This window comes from Tachyglossus aculeatus, chromosome 11 (genome assembly GCF_015852505.1).
Source record: "Tachyglossus aculeatus isolate mTacAcu1 chromosome 11, mTacAcu1.pri, whole genome shotgun sequence".
Taxonomy (NCBI): Eukaryota; Metazoa; Chordata; class Mammalia; order Monotremata; family Tachyglossidae; genus Tachyglossus; species Tachyglossus aculeatus.
Genome location: NC_052076.1, coordinates 37,974,729 through 37,993,967, shown reverse-complemented (window position 1 = coordinate 37,993,967; position 19,239 = coordinate 37,974,729). Strand labels below are relative to the sequence as shown.

The 19,239-nt window shown below is 44.8% G+C and overlaps 1 protein-coding gene across 2 annotated transcripts in view; it reads right to left on the bottom strand.

Moving 5' to 3' along the window:
• GAN (gigaxonin) overlaps positions 1-19,239 on the bottom strand; it is a 77,849-nt gene that overhangs the window by 3,298 nt on the left and 55,312 nt on the right. For both annotated transcript variants that reach the window (XR_005453113.1, XM_038754869.1), the window contains exons 6-9: positions 18,030-18,142; positions 17,494-17,643; positions 16,071-16,207; positions 15,427-15,555 (exon numbers count right to left, since the gene is read on the bottom strand). Coding sequence is in view for 1 of the 2 variants with exons in the window: in XM_038754869.1 (XP_038610797.1) it covers positions 15,427-15,555; positions 16,071-16,207; positions 17,494-17,643; positions 18,030-18,142 (529 nt within the window). In the remaining variant the exon portion in view is untranslated. The remainder of the gene's footprint in view (positions 1-15,426; positions 15,556-16,070; positions 16,208-17,493; positions 17,644-18,029; positions 18,143-19,239) is intronic.

Sequence of the window (19,239 nt, the reverse complement as noted above, 5' to 3'; positions counted from 1 at the left end):
CAATCTAAGGGAGCAGGAGAGCAGATCTCATCCCAATTTTATAGCGGCTGGAACTGAAGCCCAGAAAGGTCAAGTGACTTGCCCCAGATCACCCAGAAGACCAGTGGTAGAGTTGGGACTAGAACCCAGGTCTCCTGACTTCCACACTCGTGCTTCTCCTACTAAGCCAAGCTGCCTTCCACTGACCCCTAAAGTGAACAATGATTTGTCTTCCCATACAACCCCAACCAAGCGCCCAACTGGCCAGGATATTTCATTGCTGCACTTCACATAATCCCACTCTTCTCTCTTGACTGCGCTGTCCCAAATTTCTAAACAGATTTCCCATCTGTATCTCTCCCGCCTCCCCGCCACCCCCTAACAAACCTGAACTAATCCAACTGTTAGCTCTTATTCAAATCCCTCGGGCTTGGGCAGTCTCCTCCATAATGAGACCTTTCTGGAGGACTGTTTCAAGCTTTAAACTTGGTCAGATTTTGATCAAGGACACACTTTTGACCTTGGTCTGTGTCTTCTTAGAAAGGCCCACGAGAGAGGGCACTTAACATCAATATTCACGGCAGCAGTGAGGCCCCGTGAGTCACTGGTGTCCATCATTCGGAGGGGCTGAGTCTCTATCACCGCATCTGCTCTAGGATGAAGACCACCAATGCCTAGTTTCTTGGCAATTGTAGAACTATCACCTAGAGTTCCACCTCTTCGAGCAGAATTTCCCTATTAGTTTTTCCTTCTCCCCAGGTCCCACCCTCCAAACAACCCACTCCACACTTATGCACTCACAGCCACACCTAGTGTTTCTGACCATACTGACCTAGGGTTAGGGAAGTAGAGTGACCTACTGGAAAGACCAGGGTCCTGAGAGTCAGAGGACCTGGATTCTAATCCTGGCTCTGCCACTTGCCTGCTGTGTGACCTTGGGCAAGTCACTTCACTGTGCTTCAGTTTCCCCAAACTGCAAATGGGAATTTAATACTTGTTCTCCCTCTCGACTGTGAGCCTCATAAAGGACAGGGAATAAATTCATATCTACCCACCTGCTTACTGTCCCAAAGTCAGTCCTTAAATACCATAATTATTATTACATACTCTACTAAAGCACTTAGCCACATATCCATCTTTCCATTCTTCTCTTCCTTTTATCTGTAAATTATTTTGCTTTCTACCTCTTCTGTACTCTCCCAAGCACTTAATTCAGTGCTATACACACAGAAGACCCTCAACTAATGTGGCTGTTCCCTCTGGGGAGATGGGCAAATACATACTAAAAGTTGATTTTTTTTTTTTAATATTGGGAATCCATGAATGTCATTGCTCATACTTCTGACCATCCTAAGGAAAACATGATTTATGGGGGGTGAAGATCCAGGGTTCATTACCCTAGTTAGTGGGGTCACCAGCTCTGGTCTCAAGGCCACATTCTCGCATGGCTAATGAGGGAAACTAAGGGCTCGGCTGACAAAGGAAGCTGTGTCTACCACAGACTTTGCTGTCAGAGAGAGTCTGTACAGGCTTGGAAACAGCAAGATGAGGAAGTCGACAACCACTGGAGGAGGCGTGAGGCTCTAGGAGGAGTTTCAGTGTGCAGGGCCTTGGGGGTGGGGGACAGAGGGGGGAGACAGGGAGAGAGCTGTCTGCCTATGACCATGACAACAAGTAGGAGAGGAAGCAGAAGAGTCATGTGAGAATTCCATGTGCTGAATGTATATACTCTGTGTGATAGGGTCTTATATTAGGGGAGGGTAGAGGGGGAAGGTCACTCTTAGGGCAAGGGGGAGGAAGCAGACCGTAATGCAATAAAATACCCTTATTTGGTGCTACACCTGAAAAGGGATCTCTGTTCAGTTAACATCAATGGACTCAATGTCCTGAGCTCAGCTGGTCCCCTGACACCTAAGAAGATCATCTTTACGTTAGAACACACGTGCAGAACACTCGGGCCATTAAAATGTGCTTATTGCCCCCCTCCTCCTCAATTACTGTAAGTTGTGGGCACAGATTGTCGCTGTTTATGGCTGCATTGTACTTTCCTGAGTGCTTAGTACAGTGCTCGGCACATAGTAAGTGCTCAAAAAAATGTGACTGAATGATTGAATGAATGAATGAAATGCCATTGAGCATGGGATACTATATCACACTCTCCCCAGCTGTGGGTGTCCCTCAAGGCTCAGTTGTGGTTCCTTGCCTCCTCAATCTACACTGGCTTCTTTCAGGAGCTCATCTTCTCCCCTAGTTTCAACTTCCACCTCTACGGAGAGGACTCCCAAATCTTCCTTGCTAACTCCAATCCCTCTCCTCCTCAGCTATCTTCCATTTCCTCCTACCCCCAGGACTAGGGCTGCCCGAATCCTCAAGTTCAATAGGCCCAAAGTGAACCAAATCTACTTTGCCATCAAATCCTGTCAGTTCTTCCTCTATAACATTCCCAGTCAGTCAGTAGTCAGTCGATCATACTTTATTGATGATGATGGTATTTGTTAAGCGCTTAATTTGTGCCAAGCACTGTTCTAAGTGCTGGGTAGGCACAAGCTAATTAGGTTGGATGCAGTCCCTGTCCCACATGGGGCTCACAGTCTTCAACCCCATTTTACAGATGAGGTAACTGAAGCACAGAGGTTAAGTGACTTGCTCAAGGTCACACAGCAGACAAGTGGTGCAGCTGGGATTAAAACTCAGGTCCTTCTGACTCTTAGGCCCTTGCTCTATCTACTAGGCAGAGCACTGTTCTAAGCCCTTGGGAGAGTAACAAACAGAATGTAACAAGACAAAAGACACATTCCCTGCCCACAGTGAGCTTACAGTCTAGAGGGGGAGACAGGCATTAATATAAATAAATAAAATTACATGTATGTACATAAGTGCTGTAGGGCTGGGAGCAAGTCAGGGTGATGCAGAAGGGAGTGGGAGAAGAGGAAAGGAGGGATTAGTCAGGGAAGGCCTCCTGGAGGAGATGGGCCTTCAATAAGGTTTTGAAGTTGGGGAGAGTAACTGCCACTCCACTGGTTGAGACATTTGACAGGTTCTGGTGTAGCAGAAACGGAGCATAACATGATGATGCTAGCGTTGGTGCCTGCCCTAATGTGAGTGATGGCACACACCATGCAACACCCAGGACTCTCAAGTGCCATCAGTGGCTACTGTGGGCCCTCAACAGTTCAGTAAAATTTGTCAAGGGACTGGGGGCTTTTAACCTAGATGCTTGCCCACCTCTGATCAATGGGTAGTAAGCACCTAGGGCTGACGTAAAGACATATAGGGTGTATCTTTCTTGATACGTTAGCATGCAAAAAAAAACAAAACATAGATTGTGATTCCAGGAATGGAAAGATGGTAACTTTATATATTATCTGATCCAGGACTCAACCTAAGAAACTGCCGGTAAAGTCAAAATGCATGGTAAGGATTGGAGCTTTTCAGTGGATTTATCACCTTAAACTCTGAATTAAGCTCCCCCCTTTTCCTCTGCTCCCCTCCCCATTGTCCCAACTCATTCCCTTTGCTCTACCGCCTTCCCTGCCCCACAGTACTTGTGTCTATATGTACATATTTATTATTCTATTTATCTTATTACTGATGTGTATGTATCTATAATTCTATTTATTTACATCGATACTATTGATGCCTGTTTACCTGTTTTGATGTCTGTCTCCCCCCTTCTAGACTGTGAGCCCACTGTGGGCAGGGATTGTCTCTGTTGCTGAATTGTACTTTTCAAGCACTTAATACGGTGCTCTGCACACAGTAAGTGCTCAATAAACACGACTGAATGAATGAATACCTATTTATTGAGCACAAATCCCTCTACTGAGTGCCCGGAGAGTAGACTAGAGTTAGAAGACATGATTCCTGCGCTCGAGGGGCAGGGCTCTAATACAGGAGACAGTCACTAAAATAATGTTGATATGAAGAACTGCTTAAATAGTAGATTATATCAATTCATAGGTACAGAGATCCAACAAAGGTGCGAGTGCTTAAGTGCCAAGATGACAGTCGGAAAGTAGTGACCTGGGAGAAGAAAAATTAATTGGGGAAAGCTTCCTGGAGGCGGCAGGATTTCAGAAGATCTGTGAAGATGGGGAGAGCTGGGGTCTGGTGGATTTGAAGGGAGAGGACAGTTAGGAACAAGGCAGAGCAAAAGTGACGTTGGAAGGAACAGAAAGTGTGTGAGAGCTGAGGTGAAGTAGGAGAAGACGGTGGATAGGTAAGAGGAAGTGAGCTGATACGCTGTCTTACAGCCAATAGTCTGAAGTTTTTATTGACAGGACGCAGGGTGTGAAGCAGCATGGCCCAGAGGACAGAGAGTGGGCTTGGAAGTCAGAAGGACCTGGGTTCTAATCCTGCCTCTGCCACTTGTATGCTGGGTGATTCTGGACAAGCCACTTAACTTCTTTTTGCCTAAACTACCTCATCTATAAAATGGGGGTTAAGACTATGAGCCCCAGGTGGAACCTGGACTGTGTCCAACCTGATTAGCTTGTATCTACCCCAGAGTTTAGTACAGTGACTGGCACCAAGTAAGCACTTAACCGATACCATAAAGACGAAGGAGGAACGGATAACCGCCGAAGATTTTCAAAGGGGAGGAGAGATGTGAGCAGAACAACATTCTAGAAAGATGATCCCAGCAGTGGGATGAAGTATAGATTGGACAGGATGGAGGCGAGGAATCCACTAAGGAGACTGACAAATCATCCAAGATGGAATACGACCAGAATGGTGGCTGTGGAATGGAGACAAGGAGGAGATCTGGGAAATATCGTGGAGGAAAAGCCAACAGAATTTAGTGGCAGGCTGACTATGGTGACTGAAAGGCAGTGAGGATAATGCCAAGGTTGAGGGCTTGTTAGAAAGGGAGGATAGTGTTGTCAATTCCTTTGAAAAAGATAGGTGGAGCAGACAGTTGAGGGAGGGAAGATAAGGAGGTCAGCTTGACATATCGGGCTTGAGGGGCTGGTGAGACAACCATGTGGAGATGTCTGGCAGGCAAAAGAAAATGCAAAATTGCAGATGGGGAGAGAGGGGTCAGGGCCAGCAAGAGAGATTTGGGAGCTATCCCCTACAGGATCACCTTCATCATCCTCAACAATGCTAGCAGATGAGCTCCCCAAGGAAATCCGTAAAAAGGGGAAGGGTAGGGGGACCCAGAACAGGGCCTTGCAGGACACCCAGGTTAAGGGGTGAGAGATAGAGGAGCCGTTGTAAAAGCGGCCAGTGTGATCCACATGTCAGAGGTGGCTGGAGAGGTCAAAGAGGATAAGGAAAGAGACAATTAGATTTAGCAAGGAGATAAGTGATCGGTGCCCCCCTCATGATCGCACCTGGAGAGTTTCCAGGTCTCGGTTAAGGGAGGAAGAGTCAAGCAGAGGCATACCCAATTCCATTCCTAGGTCTGGACAGTGGCGAGCGAGAGAAAGGCAATCTGCTACAGGTCAAAATTCACCTGTGCTGGGCAACAGAGGCACGGGAGAGAGTCAGGGGCAGAGACTCATGTTTACTGGGCACAAGAAGGTGATGGTAATAACAATAAGAGCATTTATTAAGCGCTTACTATGTGTAAAGCACTGGTCCAGCCCGCACCCTCCGCTCCTCTGCCTCCGCTAACCTCCCGAAGCAGCGTGGCTCAGTGAGAAGAGCACGGGCTCGGGAGTCAGAGGTCGTGGGTTTTAATTCCATCTGCGCCACTTATCAGCTGTGTGACTTTGGGCAAGTCACTTCACTTCTCTGTGCCGCAGTTCCCTCATCTGTAAAATGGGGATTAAGACTGTGAGCCCCACGTGGGACAAGCTGATCACCTTGTATCCCCCCAGCGCTTAGAACAGTGCTTTGCACATAGTAAGCACTTAACAAATACCATCATCATTATTATTATTATTCTAAGCACTGGGGAGGTTACAAGGTGAACAGTTTGTCCCACTGGAGGCTCACAGTCTTAATCCCCATTTTACAGATGAGGTAACTGAGGCACAGAGAAGTTAAGTGACTGCCCAAATTCACACAGCTGACAAGTGGCGGAGCGGGGATTTGAACCCATGACCTCTGACTCCAAAGCCTGGGCTCTTTCCACTGAACCACGCCGCTTCTCTACTACTTCTGTATTTTTATCAAGAAAGCTCTAAGGATCAACTACCAGAACGAATGCAGGTGGAGGTGGGGTGTTCTGGGAAAGATTGGAAATGACTTGACAGCATAAGACAAGAGTGAATGGTGACCCTAGAGTGTACAGAATATAACAGAGGTGAAGGTGCTGTCTGAGGCCCTGTGGAGCTTCCTCGTTTCTTTTTTTTTTATGGTATTTATTAAGCATTTACCATGTGCCAGGCATTGTACTAAAAGCTGGGGAAGACGGACGCTAAATCAGGTTAGAGACAGTCCACGCCCTACGTGAGGCTCACAGACAAAACCCCTGTTTTACAGACGAAGTAACTGAAACACAGAACAGTTTAGTGACTTGCCCAGGCAGACAAGTGGTGGAGCCAGGATTAGAACTCAGGTCCTCTGACTCCCAAGCACACGCTCTGTCTACTAGGCCAGGCTGCTTCTTGCGTGGGCTTAAGAAGAAAGGCCAGTAGAGAAGTCTATGAAACCTCTCTCTTCCTGGAATCAGGAAGCTTCAGTCCTCAGAGTTGTCCTAGGAAGATCTTTACCGATTTTTGCTTCATCCCCCCAGCACTGGATCAGACCTGTAACTACGGCAACGCCTGGGTGCTGTGCCCCTACATGTAATTCCTCTTCATTCTTTCAATTGTATTTATTGAGCGCTTACTAGTGTGCAGAGCACTGTACTAAGTGCTTGGGAAGTACAAGTCAGCAACATATAGAGACGGTCCCTACCCAACAACAGGCTCACAGTCTAGAAAGGGGAGACCAACAACAAAAACAGGTTGCAAGCTTACAGTCTAGAAAATGTCAAACATCGCTCCTTGTCCAAATTATAGTTGATCTGGCTTTTAACCACGGAATCGTGTTCTCCTTCATGCCTTCTGAGTGGTCCAAAAATGGTCTATTATTATTATTTTTAATTTTATGGCATTTGTAAACCCCTTACTATATTCCCCATCCCAAATGTAGGTAAGGATGCCTAGGGTGAGTTGGGCTTCCAAACCATGGTATTTACTGAGCGCTTACTACGTGCAGACCACTGTACTAAGTGTTTGGGAAGAGTACAACAGAATTAGCAGACAGGTTCCTTAACAAGCTTACAGTCAAGTGTCCCGGAAAGGGTGGATGACTTTAAAAAGAATATACTGACATTTCCTTGCTTTGCCCATCCCACCTCCAGAGACACATTTAGGGAAGGAAGCCACAGCTTCTGCTTACGTTCATTGTAAACACTAAATTCCCAGCCTTAATCAGGAAAGGTCAAAATAACCACCACCCCAAACCACTGGGAGTTTAAAAGGGTCTGAGTTAGATGGGAAAAGCACAAAAATATTAGAGGTCTCCAAGGTAGCTGATTGCACAATAGTTTTGTCACAATAACTATCAACTATTTTATTATATGGAGCAACTGCCTTTCATTTTTTACAAAATGCATTTTTTCCCTTAAGAGCTAAATTAAAAAAAAACAAATAAATAAGAGTCTTCATCTTTCCAGGAAAGTTTACAGCAAAAATTATATGCAAACAGAGACACGAAGGGCAAGAGATTGTTTCAAGCAACTTTGAAAAGTCTCCAATCTATTCAAGGTTGCTCATTTGGCTATTGTTTGCACGGTATGCAAATACACGATGGAATACTTAACCTTTTAGAGAAATAAGAGTTGCTCCACAAAGTTACTTCTTTTTTGTGTACTTTGCTAACTGGGAAAAACAAGTTACAGGCCAGCTCTAAACCACAGAATTAAAGAGAAAGGAGGAGGTGATAGCTTCCATTACCAGACCACAGAGTTGAGACTAAGAGTGAGATGAAGAAGTAAAGAAAAGCGTAGAGAGCCTCCACAGAGTAAATGTGGGTGTGTGCTAAGGGGTAAAGAGAATCAGAGAGTTTATATAAGTTAAAGGTCTAAAAACAATGAATTAGACCAAGAATAAGACTTTGAAGTACTGAGAGAATTTGCTAACATCCCTTTAGAAATACAGCTGCAGTAATTTTAAACCAATTTGGAGTATTCGTTGTTTTTTTTTTAGCTGGGCTAGAGTCAGACTATCTTGAATTCATGTCATCCAAACTGGTTTGATAGTAATAATAACAATATTTGTTAGGCTTTTACTAGATGCCAAGCACTCTACCAAGAACTGGGGTAGAAACCAGATAATCATATTGGATAAAGTTCAGGTACCACATGGGATTCCCAGTCTAAGCATTATGTTGCCAACTTGTACTTCCCAAGTGCTTAGTACACTGCTCTGCACACAGTAAGCGCTCAATAAATATGATTGATAAGCAGGAGGGAGAACAGGCACTGAATCTCCACTCTATAAATGAGGAAACTGAGACATAGTCAAGTCACTTGCCCAAAGTCACACAGCAGGCAAGAGGCAGCGCCGGAATTAGAACTTAGGCCCAGGCTCTTTCCATTACACCACACTGTTTCTCTCTTGGACAGGACAACCAGATAGCCACTTCCTACTGTTTATCCGACACTGATATCAACAATGGTCTTTAAACTGTTAATCTGAAAGAACTGAAATAGGATCGACAAATTCTATTACTATATGAAACAGCAGTTTCCTGAAATTGCAATGCATTTTAGATCCCATTATGGGGCAGTAAGACAACCTGCAAGACTCAGGAAATCTCTCTGTTCTCTTCTGATCTGCTCTCCATCTCCCCAGCCCTGATGCCTTTGTTCTTCTCTCTCTCCCCATTCCAGTCCACACTTCACTCTGCTGTCTGGATCACTTTTCTACAAAAATATTCAGGATAATCACCCCAGTCCTCAAAAAAACTGCAGTGGTTGCCCATCCACCTCCACATCAAAGACTCAATCAATCAATCAATCAATCAATCGTATTTATTGAGCGCTTACTATGTGCAGAGCACTGTACTAAGCGCTTGGGAAGTACAAATTGGCAACACTTAGAGACAGTCCCTACCCAACAGTGGGCTCACAGTCTAAAAGGGGGAGACAGAGAACAAAACCAAACATACCAGCAAAATAAAATAAATAGGATAGATATGTACAAGTAAAATAAATAAATAAATATATAGAGTAATAAATATGTACAACCATATATACATATATACAGGTGCTGTGGGGAAGGGAAGGAGGTAAGATGGGGGGGATGGAGAGGGGGACGAGGGGGAGAGGAAGGAAGGGGCTCAGTCTGGCAGCCCCTCCTCACCATGACTCCTCACCTTTGGCTTTAGAGCACTCCGCCACTTTGCCCCCTCCTACCTCAACTCGTTACTCTTCTACAACTCATTACTCTCCTTCTACATCTCAGCCCATATACCTGGCACCTCTAATGCTAACCTTCTCACTGTGCCCCAGTCTCACCTATTTCGCCGCCTACCCCTTGTCCATGTCCTGCCTCTGGCCTGAAACGCCCTTCCCTCCTCAAATCCAACAGCCTTTACTCTCCCCACCTTCAAAGACTTATTGAAGACACATCTCCTCCAAGAGGCTTTTCCAAACTAAGCCCCCTTTTCCTCTCTTCCCACTCCCTTCTGCATTGCCCTGACTTGCTCCCTTTATCTCTCCTCTCTCCCAGCCCCACAGCACTTAGGTACATATCTGTAATTTATTTATTTGCACTGATGTCTGTTTCCCTCCCCCGCCACCCCAGACTGTAAGCTCACTGCGGGCAGGGAACATGTCCACCAACTCTACTGCGTCGTACTCTCCCGAGCGCTTGGTACTGTGCACTGCACAAAATAAGCATGCAATTATCACCACTGATTGAAGGATATCAATGGTATACATTATGCACTCAATCAATCAATCAATCAATCGTATTTATTGAGCGCTTACTATGTGCAGAGCACTGTACTAAGCGCTTGGGAAGTACAAGGTGGCAACATATAGAGACGGTCCCTACCCAACATCATCATCATCAATCGTATTTATTGAGCGCTTACTGTGTGCAGAGCACTGTACTAAGCGCTTGGGAAGTACAAGTTGGCAACATATAGAGACAGTCCCTACCCAACCGCGGGCTCACGCTCTAGAAATGTGCAGAGCTCTGTAATAAGCACTCAGGAGAGTACAACACAGCAGAATTAGCAGTCATATTCTCTGCCCGTAATGAGCTTACACAATATGGGCAGCCGAATCACCCAAGGGAAACGACAGGCAAGCTTTGGTCCAGTCACAGAAGTGACGAGACCGAGAACCTGCACGAAGGCCTCAGTGCCAGTGGTCGGTATGGTGCCGCTCACCCTGTCAGGGTTCCCTCGGGCAGGCCAGGGTGCAGCATTTTAAGACGCAAGGCAGGGCAGTGACTACACCCTCCCAGACGCCAACACTCTCCGGGAAGCGCCGCGGGACCGGTGAGTGTAACGGACAGTCCAGCCGGGGTCAGGTTAATGTCCCTTAAATTCCATCCTGACTGGGGACCCTTGGGAGAGGCAGGGGAGGATTCCTTTACAACAAATGTTAATTTGTGGTAATGATTCCGACTCCTTGTGGTGTAACAAAATCACCTGAACAGTCCACGATTTCAAATTGGTCAAAGGGTACCCCCTTCTGGCAATTCCTGAGATAGTACATGCCAGTTTTGGACTACGGGGTAATTCTTTTTAGCATGACTCTAAAACCTTTTCTAAGGGTGGGGGACTTCATTATAATCTGCACTGCCTTTTCTGAATTGCCTTAAGACGTTTCCACTAAATCAATCAATCAATCGTATTTATTGAGCGCTTACTGTGTGCAGAGCACTGTACTAAGCGCTTGGGAAGTACAAGTTGGCAACATATAGAGACAGTCCCTACCCAACAGTGGGCTCACAGTCCAAAGATCTGTACCTACGTGTATATATATATATATATATATATATATATATACATATATATATATATATATATATATATATATATATATATATATATATGCAGACCCGCTGCCTTCTATCATCGTTACCATTTTGGATTTCATAATGGTTAATCAATCAATCAATCGTATTTATTGAGCACTTACTGGGTGCAGAGCACTGTACTAAGCGCTTGGGAAGTACAAGTTGGCAACATATAGAGACAGTCCCTACCCAACAGTGGGCTCACTGTCTAAAGATCTGTACCTACGTGTATATATATATATATATATATATATATATATATGTAGAACCGCTGCCTTCTATCATCGTTACCATTTTGGATTTCATAATGGCTAATCAATCAATCAATCAATCGTATTTATTGAGCGCTTACTGTGTGCAGAGCACTGTACTAAGCACTTGGGAAGTACAAGTCGGCAACACACAGAGACGGTCCCTACCCAACAGTGGGCTCACAGTCTAGAAGGGGGAGACAGAGAACCAAACCAAACATATTAACAAAATAAAATAGAATAGATATGTACAAGTAAAATAAATAAATAGAGTAATAAATACGTACAAACATATATATACATGCTTTCCCAGATTCCTGTTGGGATATTTGTACCGTGGCGCGCGCGCACACACACACACACACACACACACACACACACAATGGTGACACTTCCTGCTTTTCCGTTCTAGCTGGAGAACATGCTCCTTAAACTGTTAATCCTAATCAGTGGCATTAACTCAAGATGACATGCAAATTCGTGAAGCGTTCCATATTTGAGGGCTCACCTCCTCCAGGAGGCCTTCCCAGACTGAGCCCCCCTTTTCCTCTCCTCCTCCCCATCTCCCCTGCCCTACCTCCTTCCCCTCCCCACAGCACCTGTATATATGTTTGTACAGGCAGCGTGGCTCAGTGGAAAGAGCACAGGCTTTGGAGTCACAGGTCATGGGTTCAAACCCGGCTCTGCCAATTGTCAGTTGTGTGACTTCGGGCAAGTCACTTAACTTCTCTGTGCCTCATCTGTAAAATGGGGATTAAGACTGTGAGCCCCCCTTGGGACAACCTGATCACCTTGTAACCTCCCCAGCACTTAGAACAGTGCTTTGCACATAGTAAGTGCTTAATAAATGCCATTATTATTATTATTACTACAGATTTATTACTCTATTTTACTTGTACATACTTACTATTCTATTTATTTTGTTAATGAAGTGCATCTAGCTTTACTTCTATTTATTCTGATGACTTGACACCTGTCCACATGTTTTGTTTTGTTGTCTGTCTTCCCCTTCTAGACTGTGAGCCTGTTGTTGGGTAGGGACCGTCTCTATATGTTGCCAACTTGTACTTCCCAAGCGTTTAATACAGTGCTTTGCACACAGTAAGCGCTCCTATAAATACGATTGAATGAATGAATGAACTCTGCCATGCTCAGATTTGGTCACCATTAATGATTAATTTCTGTCCTCCCTTCCCCCACATACTGCCCCCCTCCATCACAACACATACACACTCTCTCTCTCTCTCTCCCTCCCTCCAAAAAGGGCTCACTTTTGGAGAATTAGAGGAGAAAGGGGAGGACACTGCCATCAGAATACTATGTTAGACTTCGATAACTTTAACTGGTGGGAGGGAAAGAAGGCAGTCTAGGTGAGACTGAGAACATAGGCATGAGAGGAGCAAAGCGTGGGAACTGGGTTGTTGTGGGAGTGGAGCAAGGATAAGTACAAGAGAGAGAGCCAACTGACTGCCTTAAAGCCACCAGACAGGAATTTTTGCTTTAAGTGGAGGGGAATAGGTTTTTGAAAAGGTAAGCGCTTAAGTACAGTGCTCTGCACACAGTAAGTGCTCAATAAATATGATTGAATGAATAAAGGTGACACACACAGGGTGATGTTTTAGGAAAGTGATCTGGATAGCGGAGTGAAGTGTGACTAGATGAGGAGAGAACCTAGAGGGAAGGGGACGCAGTTTGGCCTAGCAGAAAGATCACAGACCTGAGGATCAGGGGACCAAGTTCTAATCCCTGCTCCAACACATGACTGCTGGGTGACCTTGGACAAGTCACTTCACTGGGTCTCAATTTCCCCATCTGGAAAAACGGAAATACCTATTCCTCCTCCCCTAAAGACTGTAGGACAGAGATATTGTTCAACCAGATTATCTTGTATTTACCCCAGAGCTTAGAGTGCTTTTAATAAATATCATTAAGGAGATCTGCAAGGAGGCTGATGCAGTAGAACGGTTGAGATATCATCAATCGTATTTATTGAGCGCTTACTGTGTGCAAAGCACTGTACTAAGCACTTGAAGTACAAGTTGGCAACATATAGAGACAGTCCCTACCCAACAGTGGGCTCACAGTCTAGTTTCACAAGTCCTTGGACCAGTGTGATAACTGTATGGCTGGAGAGGAAGGGGGATCCTGGAGATGTTACAGAGGAAGAACTGACCAAATTTGGTGGCAGATTCAATGTGAACACTGACCAGAGGAGACACGATTAGTGCCAAGGCTATGGGCCGAAGAGATGGGGGATAGGCTATCATCGAGTCAAACTCTCACTACTGAAGTAAGACGCAATGTCAGAAGAGGCTCGGTGATGGAAATGCCAGTGGCAGAGCATGGAAGAGTGGGATTCAATCGTATTTATCGAGCGCTTACTTTGTGCAGAGCACTGTACTAAGCGCTTCGGAAGTACAAGTTGGCAACATATAGAGACGGTCCCTACCCAACAGCGGGCTCACAGTCTAGAAGGGGGAGCATTGTACATAGCCATGATTTATTTATATTAATGTCTGTCTCTCCCGCTAGACCGTAATCTTGTTGTGGGCAGGGAATGTGTCTACCAACCCTGTTGCATCCTCCTCTCCCAAGTGCTTAATTCAGTGCTCTGGACACTGTAAGTACTGAGGAAATACAACTGATTGAAAGAAAAATTATATTAAAATTTTCTGGCAGCAGCGTGTGCACATTTTTCTCCCTGTTGGCCCTGAGGTATGAGATAAGGGATTCATTCATTCATTCAATCGTATTTATTGAGCGCTTACTGTGTGCAGAGCACTGTACTAAGCTCTTGGGAAGTACAAGTTTGCAACATATAGAGACGGTCCCTACTCAACAGCGGGCTTACAGTCTAGAAGGGGGAGCATTGTACATAGCCATGATTTATTTATATTAATGTCTGTCTCTCCCGCTAGACCTTAAGCTTGTTGTGGGCAGGGAATGTGTCTACTAACTCTGTTGCATCCTCCTCTCCTAAGTGCTTAATTCAGTGCTCTGGACACACTAAGTACTGAGGAAATACAACTGATTGAAAGAAAAATTATATTAAAATTTCCTGGCAGCAGCGTGTGCACATTTTTCTCCCAGTTGGCCCTGAGGTATGAGATAAGGGATCCACAATTTCCCAGCCCGAGAAGGTCAAAGGAAATAAAACAATAACCAAGAAAATAATAATAATAATGATAGTACTTGATAAGTGCTGACTATGTGCCAGGCACTGCACTAAGCACTAGGGGGGATTCAAGCAAATCACGGTGAACACCATCCCTGTCCCACATGGGGCTCGTAGTTTAAATCCTCATTTTACAGATGAGGTAACAAGCACCAAAAGGTGAAGTGACTTGCCCAAGGTCACCCAGCAAACAAGTGGCAGAGCCAGGATTAAAACCCATGACCTTCTGACCCCCAGGCCCGTGAGATGCCTGACCCTGCAAAATAGCCCTCCTGCTCCTTGGTCTGGTTTAAAGACGGCTTCTCTTGCATTTTGTAGGAATCCCACACCCATTTCCCATCATAACCTACCTCCTCCTACTTTACAACACACCAGTGATTGGGTTTCAAAGCACTTTAATGTTCTTGAAAAGCTTGAACCCAGCCCTGATTTCTACTGGCCAATCTCATCTGTAAAACGGCAATAATATCCAAAGTTTATGAGGAAAATTACTGCCAAATCAATGAGCTTCCAAAAAGAAGTTTTAGTTGTTAAAACTGGAGCGTGAACAGTAAGGAGTTTGACTCTCCCATACTTTTCATGTGGTGTGAGGTCAGATCTGCAGGATTACATGCAGCAAAGGTAAAAATGCAAATAACCATTAAGATCTATAATGAATGACCCTTTTACCCAATACCACCCAAAGGATTTGGCTCTGCCTGCACAGATCTTTCAAGTACATTTAGAATTTTGTTCTCCCCGTTACCTGAATTACTCAGCAAGCTTAAGCAAACACATGCTTAAATATCAGATGGGCATATATATCAATGAGACCGCATAGAGTCAGAGGAAGAATTTGTTAAGAAGATCCAGAATGGTCCTCCCTTATATTATAAAAATCAATCAATTGTATTTGTGGAGCGCTTACCGTTTGCAGAACTCTGTACTAAGTGCTTGGGAGAGTACAGTATAAACAGAGTTGATGGACACGTTCCCCACACAACAGGATGTCAGCCACTCCAGGTGTCTATTTTGTGGCTCAGATTAATTATTCGCTCAAACCTATTACCTTTTAAACTCATCATGATAGAATTCAGACTTGCACGTCACCATCTCACTGGCTTGATTATCGTCACGGCTTCTTACGCCGCCAAATACATAAAGTTCCAAAGCAACTCCACATGCCACTGCGCCAAACCTATTGAACAAAGAACAAAAATTTGTGTTGGGTTAACTATGTATCCAAAGACCCTCGGGGCTAAACAATCAATTACACCAATTCTTTGGTGAGTATGATGAGTCTTAATAGTTCTTCCATGCCGAGGGTTTTCACCGTGTGTTTTGGCTAGCACAGAACACAGGGATTAGGGAATGTTCTTCCGAGGATGTGTGTTTGTCTGGGTAGAGCAAAACAGTGCTATATTAAGCGCCTGGGCACAGGCCTGTGGCATCAGAATTGGGGTGAGTGCCGCCGCATAAGTTTTCCTTAATGTGGGATTCTGCAAAATTGCAAATCGCCACATTAATAGGAGAGCTGACTGCATTCCAATTTTTCACGTAAGAAGGCACAGAAAAGAAGAGCCAATTTTGAAAAAGTATGACTTTGGACTACCTTTGGGGGGCAAGATATTTGAAGAAAACCTTAACTTTTTCCAATTTTTACGATCCAAAGAAAGTCCTGAAACTTGAATGTTCACCTGCACTTCCTCTTACCTTCTCTCTTTTAGAGGACAGATAGCAGTCCACTGCTGGGTCCTAGGATCATAACACTCGACCGATTCAAAGAGTTTTCCATATGAGCCGCCACCCATTGCATAGATTTTCTTTTTCATAGCTGCATAGCAGCCAATCTAAAAAAGAAAAAAAAATTTCACAAACCAGAACAAAAAAGACCCAATTAATTATCAAGAAGCAGTGTGATGAGATCTGAGAAGACACACATTACAATGTACCAGGCTTCACTGAGAATAAGGAGATTAATTTCCCTTTTTGTCATCCATAGAGGGAGAGGAAGGAAAAGGAGTCAACTCAATCAATGGTATTTAGTGAGCATTTACCCTGCACAGAGCACTGTACTAAGCACTTGGGAGACTACAATACAAAGAAGTAAGTATAGATCAGCCCAGCCCTCAAGTAGCTTAGTCTCACCTAAAGGGTGGGACTGAACCCATTCCCTAAACACGTTTTCCAAGGAAAACCTGAAAAGTGGCCAGGAAGGTGATGGATTCTCCCCTGTGCTTATCCTTTTTTTAAAAATGTTATTTGTTAAGCACTTATTCTGTGGCAGACTCTGCATTAAGCACCGAAGTGCATACATGCTACTCAGATTGGACCGAGTCCTTAATCCACACAAGGCTCCAAATCTTAATCCCCATTTTACAGATGAGGTAACGGGCACAGGGAGGTGACTTGCCCAAGGTCGCACAGCAGACAAGTGGAAGAGCCAGGATGAGAAGCAGCATGGCTCAATGGAAAGAGCCCGGGCTTGGGAGTCAGAGGTCATGGGTTCTAATCCCGGCTCCGCCACTTGTCAGCTGGGTGACTTTGGGCAAGTCACTTCACTTCTCTGGGCCTCAGTTTCCTCATCTGTAAAATGGGCAATGAGACTGAGCCCCACGTGGGACAAGCTTGATTACCTTGTATCCCCCCAGTGCTTAGAACAGGGCTTGGCACATAGTAAGCACTTAAATACCATTATTATTATTATTATTATTATTATTATTATTACCACCCACATCCTTCTGGCTCCCAGGCCCATCCTCCCACTAGGCCATGCTGCTTCTTTGAGTAGTAAACCACTTGCCAACTCAACTGTCTGAACCTGAGGCATTTCAAGAAGGCCTGATATGTCCCCCTTTTAGACTGTGAGCCCACTGTTGGGTAGGGACTGTCTCTATATGTTGCCAACTTGTACTTCCCAAGCGCTTAGTACAGTGCTCTGCACACAGTAAGTGCTCAATAAATACGATTGATTGATTGATTGATAGAGGACATCATCTTAGAACAGGCCTGGTTGCCACCACTGGGAAAACCTTCTGAAGAAAGGGTATTTCTGAGGAATAGGAGACCTGCATCCACATTACTAGCTCTTACTGCTATCAACCCCCTCAGACTCACCTCGAGGTGCAGCTCTTACCTTTCTCACCATAGTCAAATTGGGTTGCTTGGTCCAGGTTTTGGAATAGATGTCATAGCATTCCATGGAAATGAGTTCCTTTTCTCCATCCTCCCCACCCAGAATGTACATGACTCCATCAATCTCCACAACTCCAAAATTGTGCCTTGCCTAAAGGGTGAAAATAACGGGAAAGAATTTCATTTCCAAAATGATCCACATACTAAAAGATCTTCAACACGAGAAAGGCAAGGTGTGCAACAAACTTAATGTAACTGAGGCACAGAGAAGTGAAGACACGGACCAAGATCACAAAGCAGACATGTGGCAGAGCCTGCCTTAGAATCCAGGTTCTCTGACTCTTAGGCCCATGCTCCTTCCACTAGGCCACACTGGTTCCAGATCCCAGAATTTTCGCCAAAACCCAGCTCCTAAGCCCGGACTAGCTAGGCTCATGTGCCACCCTCTGGTTTGGCTCAATAAAATCAAATTTCAACCAAGGGGTACAGAGAGAGAGAGAAGAAAGACTACAAATACCAATCAATAAGTCATCTTACCTCATTCATTGGTGGCAACGGACTCCATGTATTAGAATCTGGGTCGTATTTTTCTCCAGAGCTCAGAGTCTCCTTATTTTCATCTTGGCCCCCAAACACGAACAAAAACCCTTCTGGAAAGCCAAAAATGTGTTTCAGAAAACAGGTATTTATGAAAGCTCTAAAACCTAAGTTAAAGCAGGACTTTATGTGTTCCTGTATTCCAAAGCTCAACAGTCATCTAAGGCAATAAAGGGGCAAGTTCACTTAAGGTTGTCAAGGGGAAAATTACTACTTCTTACAACACAAGAAGTCCTTGTCATAAAGAAAGGGCCTGTCCAGAACAGAAATACCTCTGGCGAGTTTGGAAATTGGAACCTCAGCTTCCTTAGTGTTTTACTACGAAATTATTTTTGTCCTTCTCTTGCTCTTTTTCAGTGTAAGGGGTTTTAAAATTGGACTGCTTGTTGCTATCAATTTATTTTACATTTTAATGCCACAACCAGTCATCTCTTGATTCTCTCCTATCTGGCAACTCCTTCTCAGTTTCTTTTGCTGGCTCCTCTTCTGCCTCCCACCCTCTAACTGTGGGGGTGTACCTTGAAGCTCAGCTCTGGTTCCCCTTCTATTCTCCATCAACTCCTACTTCCTTGGAGAACTAATCCACTCCCATGGCTTCAACTTCCTTCTCTGTGCTCAAGATTCCCTAAGCTACTTCTCCAGCCCTGACCTCTCTCTTCCTCCAGACTCACATTTTTTTCAGGACATCTCTACTTGGGTGTACTACCGACACCAAACTTTTAGACTGTGAGCCCACTGTTGGGTAGGGACTGTCTCTATATGTTGCCAACTTGTACTTCCCAAGCGCTTGCGCTTAGTACAGTGCTCTGCACACAGTAAGCGCTCAATAAATACGATTGATTGATTAACATGTCCAAAACAGAACTTCTCATCGTCCCACCCAAACCCCGTTCTTCCTCCCACTACCATCCTCCCTGTCTCGCAAGACCATAGTTTGGCATTACCCTTGACTCATTTCTCTCATTCAAACCTCATATTCAGTCTGTCACCAAATTGTGTTGGTTTCCACCCTCACCATATCTCTAGAATTTGCCCTTTCCTCGCCATCCAACAGCTACCACGATGATCCAACCACTTATATCCCGCCTTGACTTCTGCATCAGCCTCCTCACTGAATTCCCTGCCTCCTGGCTCTCCCTTCTTCAGTCCA